At 36.5% G+C, this 25176-nt stretch overlaps 3 protein-coding genes and 1 long non-coding RNA gene across 7 annotated transcripts; 1 reads left to right on the top strand and 3 right to left on the bottom strand.

Annotated features, from left to right (window-relative positions):
• The first annotated feature begins 128 nt into the window (after positions 1-128).
• LOC112706294 (uncharacterized) lies at positions 129-7240 on the top strand. Of its 2 annotated transcripts, none has more exons than XR_011864566.1 (7): positions 129-674; positions 1604-2073; positions 2165-2342; positions 2474-2548; positions 3024-3136; positions 6403-6551; positions 6650-7240. It is a non-coding gene; the product is annotated as an uncharacterized lncRNA (long non-coding RNA). The 2 variants fall into 2 exon arrangements; XR_011864567.1 differs by having other exon boundaries at positions 3024-3124.
• Positions 7241-8771: 1531 nt separating this feature from the next.
• On the bottom strand, positions 8772-13107 carry LOC112706292 (transcription termination factor MTERF4, chloroplastic). Of its 3 annotated transcripts, none has more exons than XM_025757520.3 (3): positions 12668-13107; positions 10892-10993; positions 8772-10547 (listed from the first exon to the last, which is right to left on the bottom strand). In XM_025757520.3, exon 3 carries the CDS (start codon positions 10363-10365, stop codon positions 8845-8847), a length of 1521 nt encoding a protein of 506 aa, XP_025613305.1. In that variant the 5' UTR covers positions 10366-10547; positions 10892-10993; positions 12668-13107; the 3' UTR covers positions 8772-8844. The 3 variants fall into 3 exon arrangements, with proteins under 3 accessions (XP_025613305.1, XP_072056870.1, XP_072056869.1); XM_072200769.1 differs by having other exon boundaries at positions 10892-11418; XM_072200768.1 differs by having other exon boundaries at positions 10892-11430.
• Positions 13108-13810: 703 nt separating this feature from the next.
• On the bottom strand, positions 13811-17937 carry LOC112706293 (probable beta-1,4-xylosyltransferase IRX9H). The gene is made up of 4 exons (XM_025757521.3): positions 16713-17937; positions 15302-15551; positions 14952-15155; positions 13811-14693 (listed from the first exon to the last, which is right to left on the bottom strand). The coding sequence occupies exons 1-3, from the start codon at positions 17600-17602 to the stop codon at positions 14985-14987; spliced, it is 1311 nt and encodes a 436-aa protein (XP_025613306.1). The 5' UTR covers positions 17603-17937; the 3' UTR covers positions 13811-14693; positions 14952-14984.
• Positions 17938-22378: 4441 nt separating this feature from the next.
• Positions 22379-24749, bottom strand: LOC112706295 (protein DETOXIFICATION 48). Its single transcript, XM_025757522.3, has 3 exons — positions 24527-24749; positions 23694-24430; positions 22379-23371 (listed from the first exon to the last, which is right to left on the bottom strand). The coding sequence occupies exons 1-3, from the start codon at positions 24590-24592 to the stop codon at positions 22558-22560; spliced, it is 1617 nt and encodes a 538-aa protein (XP_025613307.1). The 5' UTR covers positions 24593-24749; the 3' UTR covers positions 22379-22557.
• Between the last annotated feature and the right edge of the window lie 427 nt (positions 24750-25176).

Here is a 25176-nt window from a genome sequence, read left to right on the forward strand (position 1 = left end):
TCCAAGTGATATTATATTATTGTCTCCCTAAGTATAGTACACAGACCTTGAACTTGTTAATACATTTCAATATGGCAAAGTCTTTGGTATAGACACCAAGATAGTATCTACATGTGTAGATAATGGGTGGCAAGCTGTGGCGATGACATGTGGCATATGGAGGAGACAAAGTGATCAGGCCTTGACAGGAGTTGCAGGAAAAGCTGATGGGAGCACGTGAGGGAAGGACTTTGGTTAGATGGGGTAATTAGGTGTTAAAACTGGTAATCAGTTTTTGCTGATTAGGGGCCCAAGCCTTGTGGCCCGTTTGTTGTTGTTGGAAAAAAATATTTTGATTTTTTCTGAATCTGTTAAAAAAAAAAAGGACCCAGGTAAAGCTCAAAGCTCCCTCGTGACCCAACCCCCTAACCTTGTTCCCTGAAACAATAATTCACACGCGTACAGGAGACAACCGATTCAAAGAAACCCCGACGGTGTTGACCTCCGCCTAGCCCTGCATGGTCGGCGACTGACAGAGGTCGTCGGCGCCGACGCCGTCCAACCTCCCAACCACTGCAGCTTCTTCCTCCATCCGCGCCGCCTAACCCAGATCCTCCATCGTGACCGCCTGACCCAGTAAGTCGGCAGCTCCTCGCCGGGTCATCATCTTTGCTGGCTTGTCCGCACGGACCCCGGTTAGTGGCTTATCGTCCTCATCTTCACTGAGGGTGTGGTCTTCTTCTTGAATTTTTGTTTCTTTTTTTCTTCAAGTCTTCTTCGCTTTTGGCTTGCATTTTTGTTCCGAAGTTCGATTCTTGCATTCTTCTGCTTGGACCTTGGGTTGGGTGTTGGTTTGAAGATTGATTCCGTCTGTTATTTGCAATATTAGTACTGTGGAACTTTATATGTATGGTTGCTATGGGTGAAAACTCACTGTGTTAGGCGGAGTTTACACTGTGAGGTTGCTGATGGCAGAACGTTAGTCTTATGCTAATGGTGGAAATTTGTATATTGTTGAATGCTATGAGCAGAATTTGAATGTCTCTGAAGTGCCTGGATTATTGGATTTGAATGTCTCTGATTCATTGAGTATTGAGTTGTGTTTTTGATATGAAATTTGGGATAAAAGATAAGTGACTTCTCTTGATTATGAAATTTGTGTTTTCCGTCTAGTTAATTTTGGTTAATGTGATTTAATTGGGGTTTAGGGCAGGAACCGAAGAGGTTTTTTTAATTGGATTTGGAAGGTGAAATTTGGATGACTTTTGGTTTAATTTGGTAACAGTGTTTATGATTGGGTTTATCTGGTTTTAATTCTCCTTGAAGTTGGTAATAGTGTGATTTCCTTTTGCTGTCTTGTAGTGTTTGTTGCCGAATGATGGTTGTTCTCTCTTGCCTCTGTTTAGTAACGTTTATTGAAATTATGTACATGTTCAATGCATAGAGGTTAAGGCTGTTGTGGTTCTCTGTTTGTTAAGTTGTTGTTGTGTAGAGGCTAAGGCTGTGTATGAATATAGCAACTTAAAAGTTATCTTCTCGAATAATTCGAATGTTGTGTTTTGAATTTTCCAATGAATGATGATTTGGCTATGGCCAATTATATGGTACGGAATTATGGATGCAGATTGAATAAGTTGATGAGAAGTGGCAAGAAGGTTGGTTGGACGTAACAGGCTCCGCAGAGCTCTGTAAGCCTGACTCCGTTGGTTGCGGAGGTTGTAGCCGGCTAATGAAAACAAGGTAGAATGACAAGAAAGTTAATGGAACCCCAATTGGATTATGAAAATGGGCTGGGCCGTGGTATTTTGGTTTTTGGTTTGGATTCATCGTTGGTGCCAGCAATAATGGTAAGTTTTGGCTTTGTGACACGTCTATAGTATCCGCGGACTATGAGGGTGGATTTGGATTGGGCTGGAAGGGTATTGGGTTGGGGTAATTTTGTTTGGGCTTAGGCCAAGACGGGTAAGACTTGATAGGTTTAAAGAGAGTGCAGCAGCTGCCGTTCTATAAGAAGGAGAACCCTAACCCCAGGTAATGAAACCTAGCAGCAGAAACGTCGAGCCATTGTTACGGATGTAACGGTTAAGTCTCTAAGTAAGTCGTCGGTCGTGTCGTTTTGTATTTCACAAGTCTGAATTTCTGAATTATATATATTGTAACGCCACTGTGTGTCGCTCTGATTCAGTGTTTGATTAATTGTGAGGTGGGGCTATGAGTTGGGGAGAGATCTGGATAACCTTGAAAGAAAGACAACGTGGGATAAGGAAGAAGAAATCCGGAGCTATCACGGGGGCGATTACCGTTGGTATGTGCGATGAGGAGGGATTTGTGTAGGTGGCGTCAAGTACATATTGAAAAAAAAGGTACGTTGAATTACGAATGTTTTTTCTGATATGTGAATTTTGGTAACGAAGGAGGTGAAAGGTTTGTCGAGTTGATGTAGTTATCTTATTTTATATAAGTATTCTTATTATATGCTGTTGTTGTTCCCGAGGTTGTGATTGATGAAGACCGTGACCGAGTTTGTGTTGGTGGTGCTTTTTAACTTCAACCGGATACCAACTGAAAGGTTAGTGTTGATGAATCCAAGTAAAGTGACCAACTCCATACCGTTCTTGTGACTATGTTATGTATGAGTTAGAGATTCAAATGTAAACCTAAATTTACGTAAAAACTGTGTTTTCAAAAGACTGACCATACATTTTTGCATGTATGATTTGCGATCAGTTTGGTTGATGCTTGCATGTTGTCCAGTTCAGTAGGCAAGAGATCTGTTAAAAAAAATATATAAAGAGTGTAGTCGAACATGTACAATTAATTAATGTTAGGATAGTCGTGGGTGACGGAATGGAACATTAAAGGAGGGTATCTGTGTCGGGGGAATTGCATTATGGAAGGATTTTTTTACGAACCATGATTGCTGTTGATGTTGGATTTTATGTCCATGTTTATCGGCTGACTGATTATTGATAGTCCTATCTAATTCGATTTTCTATTTTTTGATTGCTTATTCGGTTCCCCCGCATTGGAATGCCTCGCCTCAGCCCCGAGAGGAGAACGGAAGGAGAATTTCAACACAGAGGAGCAGCTGGAAATATGTTTTGCTGGCTCGTGGTTCCCTCCTTGTATACCTGTTGACCTATCGGTTAGTAATGTAGTAAGTTTTCATGGGTATGAAGCTTTCCTGGATGTAGAAAAGATTTTTGTGTTCCAAACGATCATTTGTATTGTGGAAAAAAAGAAAAGCGAAATAATCACTCAGGACATGTATAGATTGCATTCATCATAGTGAAAATTACCGCATAAATTAGAAGTCGTTAGAACAGAGAATACTGTTGTGTGCTTAAGATTTCTGTCCCTGTTGTTAGTAATTAGTTGAGTACGTGCTGCCGTAAAGTCAGGTATATTTTTAAAGGATTTTTGGAGAGGGGTGTCCGATCCGATATAGGTGAAGGCATCAGGCGGAGAAGGAATAAAGGTAAAATGGAGTAAGAAGGATATGTTAGTGTTTGGTTTAATGAATGTTGGTACAGAATTGTAAAGCTATTGGGTCTAGGGCATTGGTATTTTGTGATTTTAGAGTGTACCGGAGGACCTAAGTTTAATCTCCATCGGTAACGACTACAGAGGGCAGCTTCCCACACATGACTTCTAACAAGTTCTCCAACATCCACTTGTATGAACTTATTGTCTCATCTAAAACCAAACCGAAACCAAAAATTGTTGTTTGCTTGTGATTGTTTGAACCTAAGAATATGACAAGGGGTCTATTGTACTTGTTCTTCTTATACGTCGAATCGAATGCAACTACGTCTCCAAAGTGTTGAAAATCAACCCTGCTAGGACCATCAGCCCAGAACATGTTTCCCAACATACCTTCTTCAGTCAAATTGTACCGGGCCATAGACATGGGATCGGCAGCTGCCTTGCCTTCCAGGTATACTATAGCAGCGTTCATGTCTCCATCAACCACCTTTGCACGCTTCGACCGATCCATATAGTTGTATGCGTCTTTCTTGGTAAAACCCAAAGAAGAATAACCACCCGCAATCCCAGCCATGTACCCCAATATCTTAGATGTCGGAAACCCATACGTATGCATTCTATCCATGTGGGCCTTTGCAGAATCCGATATCGCTCGGAAACTTCGGATCATATGAACCATTCCCGTCGGTATCAACTCGTGGTTATGCTCGAGGATTATTTTCCGAACCTTCCAAACCGAGCTGCCCTTATCAAGGTATACAGACATCAGGGCCTGGCAATTCGTGCGTGTCTCAGGCCTATGGCATCTCTTCCTGTCTAGCCTGTTGTAGTGTTTTCCATCCCTTAGGCCAGCCCGATTACAGAAGAACCTCCTTCTCACTACACTCCCATCTTCATCCTTTGCATAGTCTCCCTTACGGACCCCAAATCCGTTGCATTTCCCTAACCTACCATAAAACTCATATGCATGCTCTTCACTTCGAAACACCTTTTTCATTATGTCCTCTGCAGTCAACCCAGTCATGTAACCATATTCACGACCATCTTCATCCGACAACAACTCAACCTTTCTTAATTCATTCTCGTCAACAACGTCGTTGTTTGAAAGGCATAACTCGTTTTCACTTTCATCTGGAGACAAACCGTTTGCCTTGCCCATCCCACCATAGCACTCCATCTATTAAGTTGTAATAGTTGGTTTTTTAAATAATAACTTTTAAGTTGCTATATTCATACACAGCCTTAGCCTCTACACAACAACAACTTAACAAACAGAGAACCACAACAGCCTTAACCTCTATGCATTGAACATGTACATAATTTCAATAAACGTTACTAAACAGAGGCAAGAGAGAACAACCATCATTCGGCAACAAACACTACAAGACAGCAAAGGGAAATCACACTATTACCAACTTCAAGGAGAATTAAAACCAGATAAACCCAATCATAAACACTGTTACCAAATTAAACCAAAAGTCATCCAAATTGCACCTTCCAAATCCAATTAAAAAAACCTCTTCGGTTTCTGCCCTAAACCCCAATTAAATCACATTAACCAAAATTAACTAGACGAAAAACACAAATTTCATAATCAAGAGAAGTCACTTATCTTTTATCCCAAATTTCATATCAAAAACACAACTCAATACTCAATGAATCAGAGACATTCAAATCCAATAATCCAGGCACTTCAGAGACATTCAAATTCTGCTCATAGCATTCAACAATATACAAATTTCCACCATTAGCATAAGACTAACGTTCTGCCATCAGCAACCTCACAGTGTAAACTCCGCCTAACACAGTGAGTTTTCACCCATAGCAACCATACATATAAAGTTCCACAGTACTAATATTGCAAATAACAGACGGAATCAATCTTCAAACCAACACCCAACCCAAGGTCCAAGCAGAAGAATGCAAGAATCGAACTTCAGAACAAAAATGCAAGCCAAAAGCGAAGAAGACTTGAAGAAAAAAAGAAACAAAAATTCAAGAAGAAGACCACACCCTCAGTGAAGATGAGGACGATAAGCCACTAACCTGGGTCCGTGCGGAGAAGCCAGCAAAGATGATGACCCGGCGAAGAGCTGCCGACTTACTGGGTCAGGCGGTCACGATGGAGGATCTGGGTTAGGCGGCGCGGATGGAGGAAGAAGCTGCAGTGGTTGGGAGGTTGGACGGCGTCGGCGCCGACGACCTCTGTCAGTCGCCGACCATGCAGGGCTAGGCGGAGGTCAACACCGTCGGGGTTTCTTTGAATCGGCTGTCTCCTGTACGCGTGTGAATTATTGTTTCAGGGAACAAGGTTAGGGGGTTGGGTCACGAGGGAGCTTTGAGCTTTACCTGGGTCCTTTTTTTTTTAACAGATTCAGAAAAAATCAAAATATTTTTTTCCAACAACAACAAACGGGCCACAAGGCTTGGGCCCCTAATAAGCAAAAACTGATTACCAGTTTTAACACCTAATTACCCCATCTAACCAAAGTCCTTCCCAACGTGCTCCCATCAGCTTTTCCTGCAACTCCTGTCAAGGCCTGATCACTTTGTCTCCTCCATATGCCACATGTCATCGCCACAGCTTGCCACCCATTATCTACACATGTAGATACTATCTTGGTGTCTATACCAAAGACTTTGCCAATATTTAACTTAACATTTATGATTAAGAGTAAAATTGAATTAAAAGTGAAGACTATTTTTTTAGTTTAATTTTGATGTACTATCTTTATTGATTACGTAATAAGATGTACATGTAAAACTATTTTACACTGTAATATATTAAAATTAAATTCTTCTTTTTATAATAGAAAAATATTAAAAAATAAACATAATCTATTTAATATATAAAGGTAGCTAGCCCAACAGTAAAATAACACTGTTTTCCATTGTTTATGCTTCATGCAATGCCGACGCGTGGATTATCCCGGTAAGCCATGTTGGTTTTCAACGTTTCAAGTGGAATTAGTCTTTTGGAAGAGGTTGTTGATAAGAAATTTCTCTTCAAGTTGTCTGTCACCTCCAAGAAGATGAAATTTGTGGATCCGGTTTATAATTGCTCATCCATTGTGGTATTATCTAAGGTGAATTTTGATTGTTTGCTATTGATCGTTGTGTTTTTGAATCATGTTTGAAAAATATTGAAAAGTAGCCAACAATATTTTATTGGATAATTATTCAGGATTCCGCCGCAGATAGTAACGGTGATAGTGAGGAACAGACTCCTCTTATAACTCTTGTGTTCATCCATTGCGACATCATCTAAGGTATTATAATGCTGTTATGTTGATTGATGTTTTTTTTTACCTTTGTAATTATATAAAAGAACTGAACGCCATTGTGTTCGATTCTTTTGGATCTTGGCGCCGAGAGTAATGCTGACTATGGGAAACAGACGCTTGTTAGAAGAGTAGTTCCTGCTCCATTGGAAGCATCACCCTTGCCTGAGATGTTTCCAGTCGAAGTTCAAGGTTCTAGCTAGGGGTGTACATGGCCAGGTGAAGCTGAGTTTGTCTTGATCTGGATCCGGCCCTAAATAATGATTGGGTCTATTTTTGAGACCCTTACCCAATCTTAAACCCGGTGAAATCATACTACTTTCAGGTTTCACTAAAATCGGGTCTAAATCGGTGAAGTTCGGGTCTTGATAAATTTTATGTCAAAAAAATGATGCACTTATTTATAAAGAAGAAAAAATCCTACTTGTTATCGAGAAGTTGATATCTATATTTGAATTTGAATTTGTCTATAAATTTTAATTATGTTTTTTTTATCTATTTTCTAATTCAACTAAGTATGATTAAAAATAAACAATAAGCTTATAATTAATATAATATAATATTAAAATTAATTTAAAATATATATACATTTTTTAGTCTTCGTAAGGTGCACATGGGGCTAGTTGAAACCGGATCCGCCTTGATCTGGATCTGGTTCTAGATCCCATGAAATTACACTAAATTATCTCCTAAAATATTCGGGTTCGGACCAGACCTTCGAACCGAACCAGGCCAAATATACCCCTAGTTCTAGCAACAAAACGTTTAGGCATGGGTCAGGCAAAAGAAAGATTGAGTAATTAATATAGTAATCTGCTATGTTCAACTAAGTTGTCTCAATGGCAGAATGGCTTCATTTTCAATGCTAGAGTAGTTTAGGAGTATTTTCTTTTGTGTTTCGCTGAACACTGAACAATGGGATGTGTATGATCAAATACATACAGCTGCTAATTCTGATTGTGGTCATATTTTTTCTTACACGGTTATGGAAGAACTGAAAAGATCTTTGTTTGGAAAACTCTATCAGCTGCTCTTAGATCAAAAGGAGAAATTGTATTACTCGTTGCCTCTAGCGGTATTGCATCACTCTTAATACTCGGAGGAAGAACAGCTCATTCTAAGTTTGCAATTCCTCTTACTCCTGATAAATATTCTACTTGCAACATAAAACAAGGTAGTCCACTCGCCGGATTGATTTTAAGTTTGGGGTTGCCCTTCGGAGGAAAAACTGTAGTTTTTGGTGGAGATTTCAGACAAAATTTTCCAGTTATTACAAAAGGATCCAGGCAAGATATTGTTAATGCATCCATTAATTAATTCATCTCATTTGTGGCATGAGTGTAAAATATTGAGACTTACATAGAACATGCGACTACAGTGTACAGATCAAGATGAAAACGTTGAAGAATTGAAAGATTTTGCAAAATGGATCCTTCATTTGGGTGATGGCAACTAGGAGATTCTGAGGATGGATGTTGCTTGATTACAATACCACCTGAACTTTTTAATCACCAACTTCAATTATCCAATTCAGGCAATATGTGAAGCTATCTATGGTGACTATTTAAGAGATTTAACTAACCTGAATCATCTACAAGGTCGGGCTATTTTGGCTCCGACCATTAATGTCGTTGAAGAGGTGAACACTTACATGCCTCGTTAAATCACAATGACATGAAAACATATCTGAGTTCTAACTCAGCTTGCTTTAAAGACGGCGTTAATTCAATATTTAAAAGTATGCACACTCCTGAATTCTTAGCCAGTCACTTGGACTGCCCAACCATGAATTACAATTTAAAGAAGGATGTTCTGTTATACTTATTTGAAATATTGATCATTCAACAGGTCTTTGCAATGGAATTCGATTAGTTATCACACAGCTTGGAAATAAAGTGATTGAGTGAAAAAGTTTCATTCTTAAGATGACACTAACTCCATCTGACACCAGACTATTTTTTAAATTTCAACAGAAACAATTTTCTTTTATATTGTCTTATGCCAGAACAATTAATAAACTACGCATTTTCAAACTACGCTTTAAGGATAATTTACCTAAATAAAATGGATTGTTAGACAAAAAGAAGGAAAAATTGTTCTATAAAGAAACAGTTCTTCGGTATAGTACTTCATCATCACTCTCCTCTTCCTCATCTGAAAGAATTGCATTACCTGGCAGGTTCAATTTCCCACCCATTAAAAATGTCGGACCTGTACTTTCAGTCTCAATATAATTACCCTGCAACCTCTCTTCAAATCTCTGGTCACTACAATTCAGCATCCAATTCAATGAACACCTTATCCCCTTGCTCTTTAGCCTTTGGTATCTTGGTTTGACCCTAGACTCCAGACTGTAAGTAAAGTATTCAGGGAACTCTACAAGCTCTTTCAGTGGTCTTCCCATCTCACTCTTAAAGAAGTAAAAACTGTTCTTCATGAGCTCCACTCTCAGTGCTACTAACTGCGGACACTTGACCACCATGCTAGCCACATCATGCAGTGCTATAGCCCTTCCGAGGAGGAACTCGACCGGCTTCATGATCACGTTTTGGTGAAGGCTAACCACCTGCGGCATCTTCTCCACGACTCGCGCAAAACCTTCAGGATCAATCTTAAGCTTTAAACTGAAGAAGTACTGCTGCGAAGACAACTTGGCTTTGAGGGGCAATCCAAGAATCTGAGGATACTGTGCAATAACCGAAGGCAAACACTCCCTCCCTATCCCAAAGCTAATCAAACAATCCACATTTGGCTTGATAGTCTCTTCAAGATCATATCCAAGCAAATAGCTCCTCTTCTCCAACATCTTAGCCAAAATCTTCTTTGGCAGTCCCAAAGAGACTAAGTAATCAATAAAAGGCTTGATCACAGTCCCAACTCTCATCCCCAAAAAATAAGGATACTGAGTCACCATGGGACCAATATCCCTAGGATTAACCCCAATACTAACAAGATAAGCCACTGATGTACTCATAGTACCCTCAAGCTTGAACCCTAGAAGTTCAGGGTACTTCTGCAACACATACCCAATATCCTCCCTCTCCACATCAAGTCCCCTAAGGAACTTCACAACAGGGACAAGCTCAACAATCACACTAGCATGCAATACCTGCGGGTAGCTCTTAATGAATCCCCCAAGTTTGGATCTTGAAATCCCAATTTTTTCCAAGTACCCCAAAACAGGAATTATGTTCTTCCTCACACTGCATCCCAACATCAAAGGGTAATCGTTGATGTCATCAATTGTTAGCCCTAGTTTCTGGAGGAACTCCACGCGCTCCCTCATGACTTCAACTGTCGAAGGTAGCTCAAGGTCCTGCAACTCGTTAGGGACAATTCCCAAACCCCTGAGGAAGTCGAATACGATGACCCGCGATACCAGCTTCTCCTTGCGACCTTGAATCACACCCCACGTCACCGATGGCATCTCGTATTCGGGAAATTTCGATGCTTGCGTCGAATTCCATGCGCACAAAAGAAAAACCCTAAAGGGGTTTAGGGTTTTGTGGATTTCAGAATAAGGGTGCGAAGGAACTCGTGATAACTTCGAAACTGCATTGAATTGGTGAGAAGCGAATTGGGTTGAGAATAAATTGAGGATTTTTCTTCTCGTGAGCATTGAAATTGCAGAGTGTGCGCTGGAAGTTGCAGAGTGTGCAAAGGCTTCCAACTTCGAACAGAGACGAAGAGGAAACTGAATGGAGATTCGGTTGGTGAAGGAGGAGCAAGCGGGCCTATTTTGAGGTTTACCTACTGCAACCTTTGTCAACCCAGGAAGATCTATAAGGGTTAAGTTTACAACTGCAGGCAAAGCCACAGAAAGTTAACCATAGAAACAAACTGCCAAGAGAAATTTAGCAGAGGTACATACGAATAATGTATTGAGACTACTCTAGATATATGAGCTTTGCAGGCAACTTAAAAGAAATAAAGCAGAAGCAAAAGAATAAAGGACTGTTCCGCTACTCTAGAAAAGATAACCTTGCATTATTTGAACCCTAAATCACCATTCATCCCCACAATCAAATGTTCAATGACAAGGTATGAAATGGTAAGGGAAGAAAGAAAGGTACATACAGAACAATTTGACAAATTATAAGGCCTATATAAAATTACATCCATCAATTGATAAGCAAACAACTTACCATGTGGCGAATAAATGCCGAGTTGAATTGGAATGTTAGAAATTTGTTTCGTCTTCCCGGTTATGCGATCTGTTTCATCTGAAATTTCCTTCCTCACAGCAGCTGCAAGGTCATAAAGTAACGCAAGACATTAAAGTAGTTGTGAAGTTACAACATTGTCACGCCAGTTAACCACACTGAAAAATAATGGACACAGACAAACACCATAATTCTACATGCTACAGGAGACCCATAAGAGTCCAAATTTCAACAACAAACATAGCTTCGCTCCCAAGACATATAGTGCATGATGCCAAAATGACTGACACCGAAAGTTCTGCTACAAGTGTTTAAATCAAGGTTCTAAAAACCGGACCGGTCATCAAACCGTTTTAATCACTGATTCACTGGTTTACTGGTCCAACCAGTCCAACCAGTGGTTCAACCGGAAAAACCGTTTTAGAACAGCAACGCGTGATGGAGAGGGAAGATTGTTGGCTATTTGTCCATAGTTGATTCCAAAATCAGAACCACTTGTCTGTATAAAACTATAAATGTCTCTTGAGAAAAACACAGTTTTGAAATATCAGAAAAATAAAATGCTTAAATTCCTATGCTGAATAAGAAGAATAAGTACACAACCAAATTGATAGAATCATATAACTAAAATAAATAATATATAAATTAATTAATGGTTTTTGATTCCTCTGAGGATGCAATGTAGTTTCTCTTTCATTCCATGAAGCTAAGAAGGAATAACATTCTGATCACTAAACAACTAGACTAGAATGTTCCATTAGCAAGAAAACATAGACAGAAACAGAATAAGATTACCCCAGATAACAAAATCAGTTTTTTTCATCAACTTTGTGTGGAATCAAAGGAGAATCATGCAGAAGTATACAAGTTACACACCAGAAATAGTGAGAAGCAGCATAAGCAGTTTGAAATAGGAGGAATTGAATGAATTTGCATGGCCTTGACATGACTTTGACTAATAACACATAAAAATATGCATTGAAAAAGTACAAAATTTCAATAAACATTACTAAACAGAGGCAAGAAAGAACAATCATCATTCAGCAACAAACATTACAAACAGCAACAAGTAATCACACTATTACCAAATTAAAAAAGAATCAAAACCAGATAACCCCAATCATAAACACCATTACCAAATTAAATAAAAAATAACCAAAAATCACCTTGCAAATCAAAAACTCAATCTCTTGAACTCAATAATTACATCAGTTATCCAACTAAATAATTGCATCACAGTTATCATAAACAGATTTCAAAGCCTAGAAGCAGAGTGAAATTAAAAACATGAAGCATATAATAAATCAAAAGATCACCAATTGCAAATTTTTTAATAAGAACAGAAGTTAAGAACAATGAAAAATGAAAAAAGATTCAACAGTTTTCAACCCAATTTTAATAAAGCTCATCACAATGATTAACAACAACAAAAAGGACCGAAGGAACGGTGAATCAGTAACACGCAGTGCAAATTTAAAATTAAAAGTTATCAATTTAAAATTTATCATCAAATACAATCAGTGAGCAAAACCAATCAACCAAGCACTGACTGAGTATTCTATTCTGATTCTGTGACTGGGAAGCAACAAATTCAAGTTACAGCAACAAATTTAACAAATCCAAGTAAAGTCCCGACTTACAGCAACATTTAGATTAGCAACAAGGCAAATTTGATTAGCAATTCAGCAACATGCAAAAATACAGGGAGAAGGAAAATCTGAAAAGAGAGAACAGGGAAGCGATGGTGCAGGGACTCACCAACGGTCGACGGCGAGTCGGCGACCACCCCACGGAAGGCGACGAAGCAAGAGACAACCCCACGAGTTGCTTCTACCGCCGGCGACGAGACAGACGAACCACGAGATGCCAGTGACTGAGACGAGACTCGAGTGAGACTGGGAGGCAGAATCGAGCAGAGACAACCACGGACGACGAGCAGCAACCAACACGCACAGCTCGAGCACTCACTGGCGGAGGGAGGCGCGAGCAGCCGAGCACAGAGGAGAACGGCGAGATGCGAACACCCGACGTGGAGGATCCGGCGAGAGGCCCAAGAGCACGAAGACGGAAGTTCTTGAGTGCGATGGACGGCGGCAGCAGTCTCTCATCCAACAGACGGCGGCAGCTATTGGTGGAGGCTAGGGTTTGCTGAAGGAAGGAGTTGGAGAAGGGGGGAATGGGGGATAACGCGTGCAACTTTTTCCCTTTCAAGGAAGTAAACGAGGTCGTTTTCTGTAAACCGGCCGGGTTCTGATCCGATCCGATCCGACCTGCCAATAACCGGCCGGTTCAACAGTTTATGAGTGGTTTTTTATTTTACGGTTTTGCACATTAGATTGGATCGTTTTTTTTGTCGGTTTTTGATTGAACCGGTTCGACCAGCTAATCCGGTTCTCGTTTCCTTCACCCAATTTTATTCTTCACAAATTAAAAAAAAAAATCCCTTTACTAGCCTCCTCAAAATAAAGTCTACCAAATCACTTATCTTTTGATGGAAACCAACCTGCTTCGTTTGTTTTGACTTCACCCACAAGGTGTCAAAATTATATATTTGGCAATGGCGGTTCTCAGATCACAGGTTCCACTCAACTGAAAAATTAGAGTAAAGTATGTTTTTTATTTGTACCATTTGTGACCTAACATTTAATTGTATTTAACTTTATCTTTAATATTTTAGGTTTATATCAAAATTATCCTTGAATATTAATTTCATCTGAAATGTTGAGGACAAAATTGAAAATATTTAAAAATAATTTTAAAATAAATAGAAAACATTAACGATAAAATTGAATAAATCGAAAATATTAGAAACAAAATTAAATAAAATTAAACATTTAGAATTTTTAAAAAAAATTATAAACCTTAAAGAACAAAAAATATACTTTATAAAAAATTAAAAGATAAGATAAATGGTGATCGAATTGGTCCAATTTCTCTAGAGGTTGAGCACTGCACATTTTTATCATTACAACTACCACTGCCCATGTCGGCTTCAAATTTGGTCCCAGATAAACATCAAATTTAAAATACTAAAAGTATATATATCTTACAAAATTCATTGATCCAAGACTGGACAACAGGTCATTTACAGTTGTCAGAATTGACGACCAAGTAACCATGTTATACTAAATACCACAGAAATTTGAACAGCAATTACATACTTTGCCGTAGTACCCTAATTGTTGTCCTTGTAACAAGTAAATAATTGTCTACCATCAGAGTCCGTTCAATGTAGAAATATTCGCCTTCAAAGTTCAAACTGCTTTACATATTATCGTGCACGTCATTTAATATGTAAAATTCATCCAAACTACTCAAGTATTGCAAGAATACCATCAATTGAAAGAATGAAAAGGAATAGAGTACAAAGTTGAGAAGTTACCCCTCTGCAGATTTTGATAAGGCCTAAATCAGAAACAGTTTTGGTCCACATCAAATTAGCCCCCAAGAAAAATCTATGATCTATATATACCTAATACATAGCTGTGTATAACCTTGAACATCATGTAATTTGAATAAAATCCTTGTCCTGTTTTCCCCACTTTCCTTCTTCCTCCTCTCTTTTGTTTTTTTTTCTTGGCAGACGATCTTTGTCTCCTTCAAACAAACAAGGCAACATATTGTACAAAAATTTTGCCTCTGCATAGAATTTTGTGCAAGGGAACTCATGAAAAGACTAGTAACCAGTTCCTGTCTTGGCGTGCAACATAATGCATCAGTGCCAAAGATGGCTAACTGATGCACCCATCTATTCAGTGACGAACCAATACCAAATATGGGCAAACTGTCATGAACAAAAGCCAGTTAATTTGCTTACAATGAGGTTAAAGCTATAAAGCTATATGAATTTCAACTTGTTACAAGGCGCAGAGCAAGCATGACATCCTCCGAAAAGTTTAACTTTCTTTGTCAAATTATTAACATTGTTTTTCTATGGTATCACTTCATAAGATGACATTTTAGATGTGACACGTTCTGTTTTTCCTTAAGTATTTACAAATAATATTCTATATACTGCATTACAAGGACAATCAGGTCATACCCATCGCATATTCACAATAGATTCGGAGAAGGATTAGTTGACAGGGACCACAGCATCTAGGTTTTTCTGAAGCAGCCAACCCTTTGGATAAACTACGTTATGAGAATCCAAATGGAGATGCCAATTCAATACTTTGGAACAACCAACAGGAGAACCTTCCATTTGATTCTCATCTTCCACCAATTGCTCTATAAAGGTCGTCTCCTGTAAAGACCAAAGGCAAATTCGGCTAGTAATTATAACAAGTACAGGTGATATTTATTAGTTAGCAGAAAAACAAGATGAAGCAGTAAGGACATCAGAAGATATTAATGGGGCAGGACAGCAAAGAGAAACAGTCGGAGCCATACTTGAAAACCCTCTTTCACCGTATCCAATTGTCGAATAGGATTTGTAGTAGGGCGTCGCCATCGCTTTGGATCCCACAGGATTGTGCTATTAAAAGCAAATCCAGACATATCAACATGAAACCTACGAAGTCTTTTACTTTTCTCGTTTGTATGCCATCCAATCACTTGGCTTGCATTGCATACAGGGCCCTCCAAAATAGCCTTGTTCTTGCTGGGTGCTAGCATAGCAACAGGCCAAGTGCCAAAGCGACTACAAAACCATTAGAAATATCTGAGGACAACATCCAAATGCATAAAAAGTAGGGGAGCCGATCTAAAAAAAACTTCATGACTATATGTTTCACACATAATTATTTATATGTAGTATCCCAAAACGCTGAAAATCATTAAAGCTCAAGTTCATGTCATCATGAAAAGGTGTTAACCAAGACAAATTTCATCAGCTCTAATTTTTAATGAAAGTCTGTCAGCAACTAGCTAGTGATATCATTGTTTGCGTCTTTCACCAAGACATCTGTTGAACACTCTCAATAACAGGATATTCATATTCCACCATTAATTGCCTTCTCTAAGGTTTTAAGTTTGGTTCTCTGATGAATAGTGTGGGTTGCTTGCCACCAATCCTAACATGTTTGGTATAGTTAGTTTGTTAGGATTGAACCAATAGTGTCACTCACTGCGAAAATGTAATTTTCAAGTAGGATTGGCTCAATCGGAAGTACCAAATTATGTCAACAAAAGGAACATAAAACAAAATTAGGATAGGAATCATCTCAATCATATGGTAACTGCACAAGTAGACGAACAGAGTTCTTGAATAGATGCCTCAAAATGCTAGATCCACAAATATACTGCTCGTTGATTCCAGAAACCACAAAACAGATAGTGGTTTAAGATGGTTTTAAAAACTGCAACATAAATGATCCGATTGCAAGAATAGAAGGTAGCAACTTCAAAAGTATACTAAAAGATAATAAATAAAACCTAATGATCACAGATGGCATTTAATGAATTGTCCCACAAAACATTGCATTTATTAAGTTCACGAATATTCAAACCAATTTTTCTTGATACTTGTTTCCCTACCCGTGTTTCTATGGAAACCATTGATACTATATAGTAATCCTAAAAAAGCTGGCAAGTATATGGAAGATCAAAACATGCAATCAACTTATGCTAAAGAGCAATAGTGAGTAAGGAATCAAGGATCAAAAAGCCAATGGAATGAAGTTACACAAACCATGATAACTGAAGAAAGAAGATTAACAAAATTTAACAAACAAAGGACTGAACCTTCGTCATATAATTGCAACAGCCACGGATCACAAACACATCAATATAATAAAAATTAAAATCACATAGAAATCAAAATCAACAGGTGCAGAAGACATTAGGTTAGATTCTTTTATACCTGATGTCTCTCAAGGTATCGAACAACTCAAGCGAATACACATTATCATCATCCGCAAAGTAAACGATTCCATCAAGCTTATGGCGCTCAATGTGCTCCAACGCCGTGTTCCTCTGATGAACTCCTCTGTCCTTCACATCAGTCGAGTTCTTAGCGCAAACCAAGTGCCTATACATCACTCCCGTTTTCCTCAGCAACTCCGCCGTCTCCATTGACGCCGCATTCATCTCCACCACAACCCACAGCACTGGCGGAGGCACCAGCCGCAGTAACTGCCCCAGCCTATTCAAGAAATACGCCTGTAAAGCACGGTTATAGGTCGGTGTTACCACAATCAGCTGCTTCCGCGGCACGAAATCGAAGCGCTCCGCTATCGAGTGATGGTTCGCTACGCTCAGGCTCACCGGATCGATGATGAAACCGCTCTCTCTGCCGCTATCGCTGCCGCCACCGACCGCGGCTTCAACTACTTCGGTTCCTTCTTTTCCGCCGACGCGGTTCTTGAGAACGTGATTCTCCTGAAGCAACTGCGCGTTGGCGTGAGGTGGCTTGATCTCGAACGACATGTCGCTAGGGCGAACGTCGTCGACGACGACGTGGTGGCCGAATGGAAACATTCCGAGCATGAAACCGACGAAGAAGCATAGCAGGCAACGGTACAGAGCCTTCCTCCACTGTCCTTTCCGGCCGTACCTCCGGACAAAGAATCCGGCGAGAAACTTCCGGAGCGCCGCCGCACTCGTCGCCAGCGCCGGAAACGGAGATGTGTACTTGGCGTTTGTGGAAGAGAACTTGTGAGACGGAGATGAAACAGATAAGACACCGCCGGCGCCGTTCGGGTACTGCCGATCATGATACGCCGGCGACAGAGTTCGCCGGAATTGAGCCATTAATTTACCTGACGCCTTAGGAAAAAAAATTAATAGCACCTAGTTAACTGAAAAATTCACTACATGAGCTGAATCTGATTAGATTGTAGATTATTAGAAATGACTATTAGCAATCAGTTGGATCAAAGAAGAACAAAAACCCTAGAAAACAGGAGCTTGTAAAAACTTAAAAAGTAAGAACCGAAATTCAGAGAGGGAGAGAAGAATTGTATTAAATGGTTTTAGAGAGAGAAAGTGAAAAGTTTAAGAGAGAGAGAGGGGGGTGGGCGGAGGTGAGTTGTTTCCTTCCAACTTCCAAATTGGGTTGGTCCATTTTACAGATCAAAGTCATCAAACATAAACAACGCCTCTAAACACGACACTATGTCTCGGGTCGGGTTTTGGATTCGATTCGGTTTGGTGAAGATCCGTTTACCACTAAAGCTAGTAAGAAACACATGGGCAGCTCAGAAAAAGGGTTTTTTTTATACCATTAAAAAAGAAAACTAAAATTAAAATTTAATGCGTGTTTGGTTTGTATTTTAATATTTTTATTTTAAAATTTAGTAAAAAAATAAAAATAAGAGATAAAATTAGAAAATACAATTTTTTTGTTTTTAATATTTTTACAGAAATTTAAAATAAAAACACAAAACAAATCTTAAAATTTTTAGATTCGGATTATATAATTATGAAATAAAATTAGTTAAAAATATCTTTTAAGGGCATTAATGTTAAAGTAGAAACCTTTTATTTTTCCAACATATTTAAAAATTTGTGTTTTTACTTATCTATTAACATATTATGAATTGATGGTGTATTAGTGTCTCATATTTTAATTTTCTATTTATGCATAATTTTGTTTCCCTAAAAATTAAGTCACATGGAGGCGCTACTAATAAACAAAGCAAGGAAGAAGCAACAATAATAATAATTTCCATAAAAGCTTAAATTGTTCACCAAAAATCGAACTCTTGATCTTTTGGATGTAGAGTTTTAATACCATATCATGATACTACTCATCTCAAAAATTTTAGCCGATAAAAAAAAAGTAACACTAATAATTATATCTCTAATACTCCTTAAATCTTTATTATACAATATTCTATTAGTTTCTCGTACTTTCCCATAATAATAATAATAATAATAATAATAATAATAATAAGGACGTGAGAGAATACATGTGACTCCTCTCCAGTTAGACAGGGAAGAGGTAGTATAATATGTAAACACCGTCCAAAGAAAAGCATTTAATCAATATTTTAGAATTTATTCTATGAACAATGCAAAATGGTTGAGGCCATATTTTTTACCTAAACTTCTGATGATTATATAAGAAACAAGAAAGAACAAAGTCAACCAATTGCATTTCACAACAAAAGTCAACCAACTGCACTATTACATGCATAGTTGTCCGGTAATCGAACTGATCAGGTTACTGAGTCAATGAGTTACTGATTTAATCGTTAGGTTATTGGTTGAACCGATTGACTCGGTCCTATATAAATAAAAAATAAAAAATAGTCAAAAGTTTAAAATTAAAATTTAAAATACATATTTTTACTAACATTTTAAAATATCAAGTTATTTTAAAATAATATAGAAAATGAACAATAAATATTTTATTATTTTTACTCTATCATAAATATTTGTATTTTGTTTTTATATTAACATAACTATTATTTTTAATATTTAATAATTTATTAATTAGTTTATATCTTTTATACTATTATATACTACAAGTATTTATTAAAAAATAATATTAATAGATATTATATAATTATAAAAAATAAGTGAGTTTATAATTATTGTTAAATAAAAATATAATTAATTTAAGAATGAGTGAGTTTATAATTAAAATTAAAATAAATTAAATAAAAGTAAACTATTTGATGAAAGATATTTATATGTATTATAATTTGCATTAATTTTAATAGAAAATATAGTGGTTTGGTGGTTGTGGAGCCTTTTGGTTTCTTTGAGGGCAGGAATTCGAACCCTACCTCAAGCATTTTAGAAATATTTTCTCCCAAACAGTTCGGTCAGACCACCTCACCGCTTTTGACCGGTTCAATTTCTTATACGGTTTAAACACTGGATTGGACCGATATAGAATCCAGTTCACCAATTTTTCGGTCGAACCGGCCGGTCCGGTCCAATTTTTACAACTATAATTACATGTGAATACAAATATTATATGTATATCAAAAATTAATTTATATATATATGTCATAAATTATTTTTAATATGGAGATAAAAATAGTATTTTGATTGAATATTAATATTTAAAGTGTATTATATTATTGTAAAAATATTCAACCTGTCTTTTACGTGTTTCAACACGCCTCCTACGTATTGGTTGGAATATTGTCACATGTTCAACATGCTCTTCACGTGTTGTAACATGCCTCACTTATTGATTTCAGAATTTAATAAAATTACTAGTCCCTAAACTTTTCTTATAAATTCTCTCGTCTATAATTACACCAATTAATTCCAATTCTAACAAAAATACCAATATTTTTTTATATAAAAAAATTAGACTATATATGTATGTATATTACTCTATACATTTTTAATATATTTCATACATAATGAATTACTGCCTCAACAAATTAAAGATACGAACACACTTTCCTTGCATTGAACCCAAAGTCACGAATTAGTTTTAGTGATAATTATTGTTCATTAATGGTGTAAATTCCTGTGTAGGTTTTGCTAATTTGTGTTCTAAAGTTATAGGTTAAATATATTATAAAAAAAATATTTTATAAAAATTATTATAAAATTAATTTTTTTATATTTTTAATACATTAAATACATTAAAAAATATTAAAAAGTTTTTATTATTATATTTTTAAAATATACCCTTAAGATATAAACTAATTAAATCCTAAAATATAATAATCAAATTGGAGGCTGAAAAAATGGTGGTTATTATTCCCATTTTTCAGCAAGGATGGGCTATTCAGCTATTGATTGTTATTCATCACTAACAAATTAAGACATGGAATTAATGTAAACAATATTTAAATATAGAATTTTGTTATAATGTGTTTTAAGAATATAAATTAAGCATTTCATAAAAAAATGTTTTAATGTTATTTATTATAAAAATAGAATTTTTTATGTTTTCAATATATAAAAATAATAAATAATATTAAAATCATATGCCAAAAGGTCAGCAACCTTCAACAGTTCACATTTGTTACTTGTTAGCTTTTAATTTCCAAAGTTCATGTGCTTCTTATGCTGTAATATTAGAGAAGTTGGTTGCTCAAGTAAACTGTTTCTGTTTTGGTCAATATCTATCTTCAACTAAAAAAAATTAAATATTTTTACTGGAAATAAAAAGGCAACTACTTGTTTCTAAGGATTTTGCTACGTTATTTGATTAATAAAATTATTAATTATTAATTATCAATTTATTAGACATATTGAAGGAAAATCACTTTCTATTTATGTCTTCTCAATCAATGTATTTAATAAAATCCTATTTGTAAATAGAAAAATTAGTCAAGCCAGCAAGGCATGATTTAAACAAATTACAAAATATTTAATAAAAAAGTTTAGCAACTAATTTCTGTTCTTATGGTACATGTTAAGATTATAAATTAAATTTTTTATTAAAAATACAAAAAATATAAATTTTTAATATTTTTTTATATTTATTAATAGCAGTCTTATCATGTGACTTTTGAATATATGTTAGTTAAATCCTTAATAAAAAAAATAAAATTATTCATCAATTTGTTTTTTTTTTTTGTGGTAATTTTTTTATGTGCATTGATTAATTTGTTTTGATCTATAACCATCGAAAATCATATATTTTTTCCTTGTAATTTTGTGAACACAATTACCCAATAAACCTTTTTCAAAACTCTTAGAGTTGTTTCTTTTTGGGTCGCTAAAATTTACATTTTCAAATAACTTTTTTCATTTTTGAATCAATAGCAGAGTCCAATAGCAAAGTCCTTCTATTCCCCAACAAAAGCCCATATTAGTTGGGTCGATATAAGGATTCATGGGCCTACCATATTTTTGGTGGGCCAGATATTAACTGAGAGAGGCTTCATTTCCTCAACAATGTTTTTTCTTAATCTAAATGACTAAACAATCTTTTCCCTGTCAAAAAAAAAAATCCCAGTCAAAAAGAAAAGGTTTTCATCTATGCATAAACTTAAATACAACTATACTAGGTGTGCATTGAAATTGGTCACCAAAATAATATATATTAAAAATAAATTAAATTATATATGTATTTATATATAATATATAATAATTACATATTAAATTATATGTATTTATATGTATTTTTATGTAATTACATAAAAAATTTTGAATTAAATATAATCTATGCTAAAAAGATTATAGTACTTCGTTTTTGGTAAGTGCTTTGGTCTCATACACAGTTACACAAGCTCTCGTTCACTTTTAACTAGGGTTTTGGGTTATGTAAAAAAAAAAAAAAAAAAAGCTAGGGTTTTAGGGTTTAATAATTTACTATCACCTTTTTTTTTCTTCTTTTCTTTTGTTGTCAAACTGTATAATAATAATTGTTTCAAAAAATGAAAATTTAAAATTAATCTTCACAGTGTTAACTTTTTTAATCAGCAAAGGGATCACTTAGTAAATTTTAGAAGAGGAGAAAATCTAGTAACCCTAAACTTCTATTGAATTAATTAATTGCCTTTTGATCCTCAATGTAGTCTTGGCTTCTAAGCTACAAATTGGACTATATGATACGCATAAAAGCAGTGTTAAGTGATGGGTATGCTTCCGTATTAATATTACTCATTGCAACCAAGAATAATACCATTGCATTAACACGTAATAAACCACATAATAACTTTAGCCCACAATCCCTGGTCTAAAATGTCACAAAAATATTGACCAATTTATTAATTTTTCACGTGAAGTCGACTGCACCTCTGAGTTTTTACCTAATTAAAAAGCTAGTTAGATAGTTAATTAATTCAACAATAATTAATTAATTTACACTGTTTATTATTGGTAGTAGGTGTGATCAGTGGGTCGGTTTCAAGTGATGATGATTGATCTGTGATCTTGCCAAGTTCATCATTCTCTACGGCGATCACAATCTTCTCGAGATGATTATGATGATGATCATTGATGTTCTTGTTACCCTCTCCTTTCGTTTTGGAATTATTCACAGAAGAAGAAGCAGCATTGGTTAGTTCCTTTGCTTTTTGTGCTTCAGCATTCCAATCAGTCTTGCATAGAACAAACAACATGAGGCCCGCACATGTTGCTTGGGCCGCAAGCAACCCAAACCAAAGCCCAACAAATCCCATCTTACTCACAAATCCAAGTACTACCGCGACCGGCATACCCACCAAATAAAACGAACTCAAATTTATGTTAGCTCCAATGGTGGGCCTTGCACAGCCCCGCAGAACCCCGCAACCTGTAGTTTGTGGACAGTTGCCGAGCTCGCAAAGCCCGACAATTGGCAATGCTATGGCCGTAAGGTTTAGAATTTCTTGGTCATTGGTGAAGAACCTTCCCCATTGGTGCCTCATCAAGGTGGTGAAGATCATCGCCGTGATGCCCAAGCCCATTGCACAAAAAAGTGAAACTATCATGCAAATGCGGGCCTTGGCGGGCCTATTGGCTCCCAACTCATTTCCCACCCTGGTGGAGACGCCAAGGCTAAGAGACGATGGGAACACGTAGACCAAAGATGTTGTTTGGATTAAGATTCCCATTGATGCAACGGTTGCTTTTGGATTCACCAACAGTCCACAAAGCATTATCATAAATTCGTACCTATATTCACATAATAGTAGAATTTAAGGTAAAATGTTAATTAAAGATAAAAACTCATGTGTAATTAACTTTATATAAAGTTGATAATTAAAAATTGTTAAATAATTTAACTAAATTGTTATCTATTTCAAGTAGTACTTTCATGTGATTAAATATGTTAAATTATTTAATGATAAAAATTCAGGTGAAGTCGATTTCACGTAAAGTTGATATCTAAACATGAAGTTAACTGCACCTGAGTTTCCACTTTATTTAATAGTTCTTCGCTGTTATTTTCAGCGTAAATAATATTGGCTAAGAATGAAATAGTTTAGATTGGTACCACCACCACTCTAGGCAAACGGAGACGCAGGACGGCACAGCCAATGCAAGAAGCGATGACCATCCTTTGAAGCAGTCAATGCTCGGAGAAACCCAGGAATCTTTATAGACGCCGGAGAAGTAGACGAACGAGGAGAGGAAGACGAAGAGATTGAAGTTGAAGCACACCATTGCAACGGCCACCCCGGCAACACCCATCTTAAAATGGACAACAAGGAGGAAGTTCAGCGGAACGTGGAGGAGAACGGAGACGGCGGAGCAAAACGTTATCGGAAGCGTAATGCTCTGTGCTCTGAGATAGATTCTTAGAGGGTGAAGGAGGGAAAGAAAGAACAAATCAGGGATAGAAAAGAGGATGAAAATTTGAGCTGTGGACGAGATTTGGTGGTCTTGTCCACACCATAAGAGTATGTTCTCCATGTTGAGCCATGCCACGCTGATGGGCACGGTGGCCGCCAGTAAGAGGAGGACGGTTCTTTGAAGGGTGAGTCCCAGAATCTTCAACTGTTTGGCGCCGTAAGCTTGTCCACAAAGCGGTTCCATTCCGATGGCTAAACCGGAGATGACAGAGTAGCCGGTTATGTTGGCGAACCCAATGGAGAGGGAACCCCCGGCTAACTCGGCATCACCGAGGTAGCCGAGGAATAGCATCGAGATCATTGATCTTGAATACATAAGCAAGCCCGTTATGGCTGTTGGGCCTGATATTTTCCCTATGGCCTTCATTTCTGCAAACGCCTGATTTGTATACAAAAGAAACAAGTAGCATTTAGATAATAATTTTTATTCTCAATTTTACCTGAAAATAAAAGCACATGAGAATTTACTACGTACCTCGTTAGGACTTGGCCATTTCTCAAGGTTATGTTGAACTTGATCGTTATCAAGAAGAGGGTTCATTATCACTTTGGGATTAAGAACCTAAATTGTGAAGATGCTTTTTGGGAGGAAGAGTATATGAGGATGATGAAGGTCACTGGGGGTATATATATATATATATACACACACAAGTGTGCTCCCTATAAACGGTACCAATATAATGCAATTGATGAGACTCAAAGTTATGTAAATTAATATTTAATAATATGTAAGTATTGCCTTTAAGGGATGTGGCGGCAAAGAAGGGGAATGTGCTAACAGTCACCGTCCTTCATCCATGCAAATTATAATAATATTTTTTGGTGAAAACTCAGACGAAGTCAATCGTAAAATTGATATTTGAGAGTCGTTTAATAAAAATTTAGTCAAATCAATTAAATTATCTAATAGTTCTCAAATATTAATCTTACGTGAAGTCGATTGTATTTGAATTTTCACCTTATTTTTTATGTATATCAAAATTAATTACTAGTATAAAATATATATTAAAATATAAAAATATTAAAAAATTATCAAAATTTATTATTTTTAATTATTTATTAGTCATTGATATTTAAAATTATGAAATAAAGTATGTTATTAAATTATTTTAAAAGAACTAGATA

This window comes from Arachis hypogaea, chromosome 8, assembly GCF_003086295.3.
Source record: "Arachis hypogaea cultivar Tifrunner chromosome 8, arahy.Tifrunner.gnm2.J5K5, whole genome shotgun sequence".
In the NCBI taxonomy this organism is placed as follows: domain Eukaryota; kingdom Viridiplantae; phylum Streptophyta; class Magnoliopsida; order Fabales; family Fabaceae; genus Arachis; species Arachis hypogaea.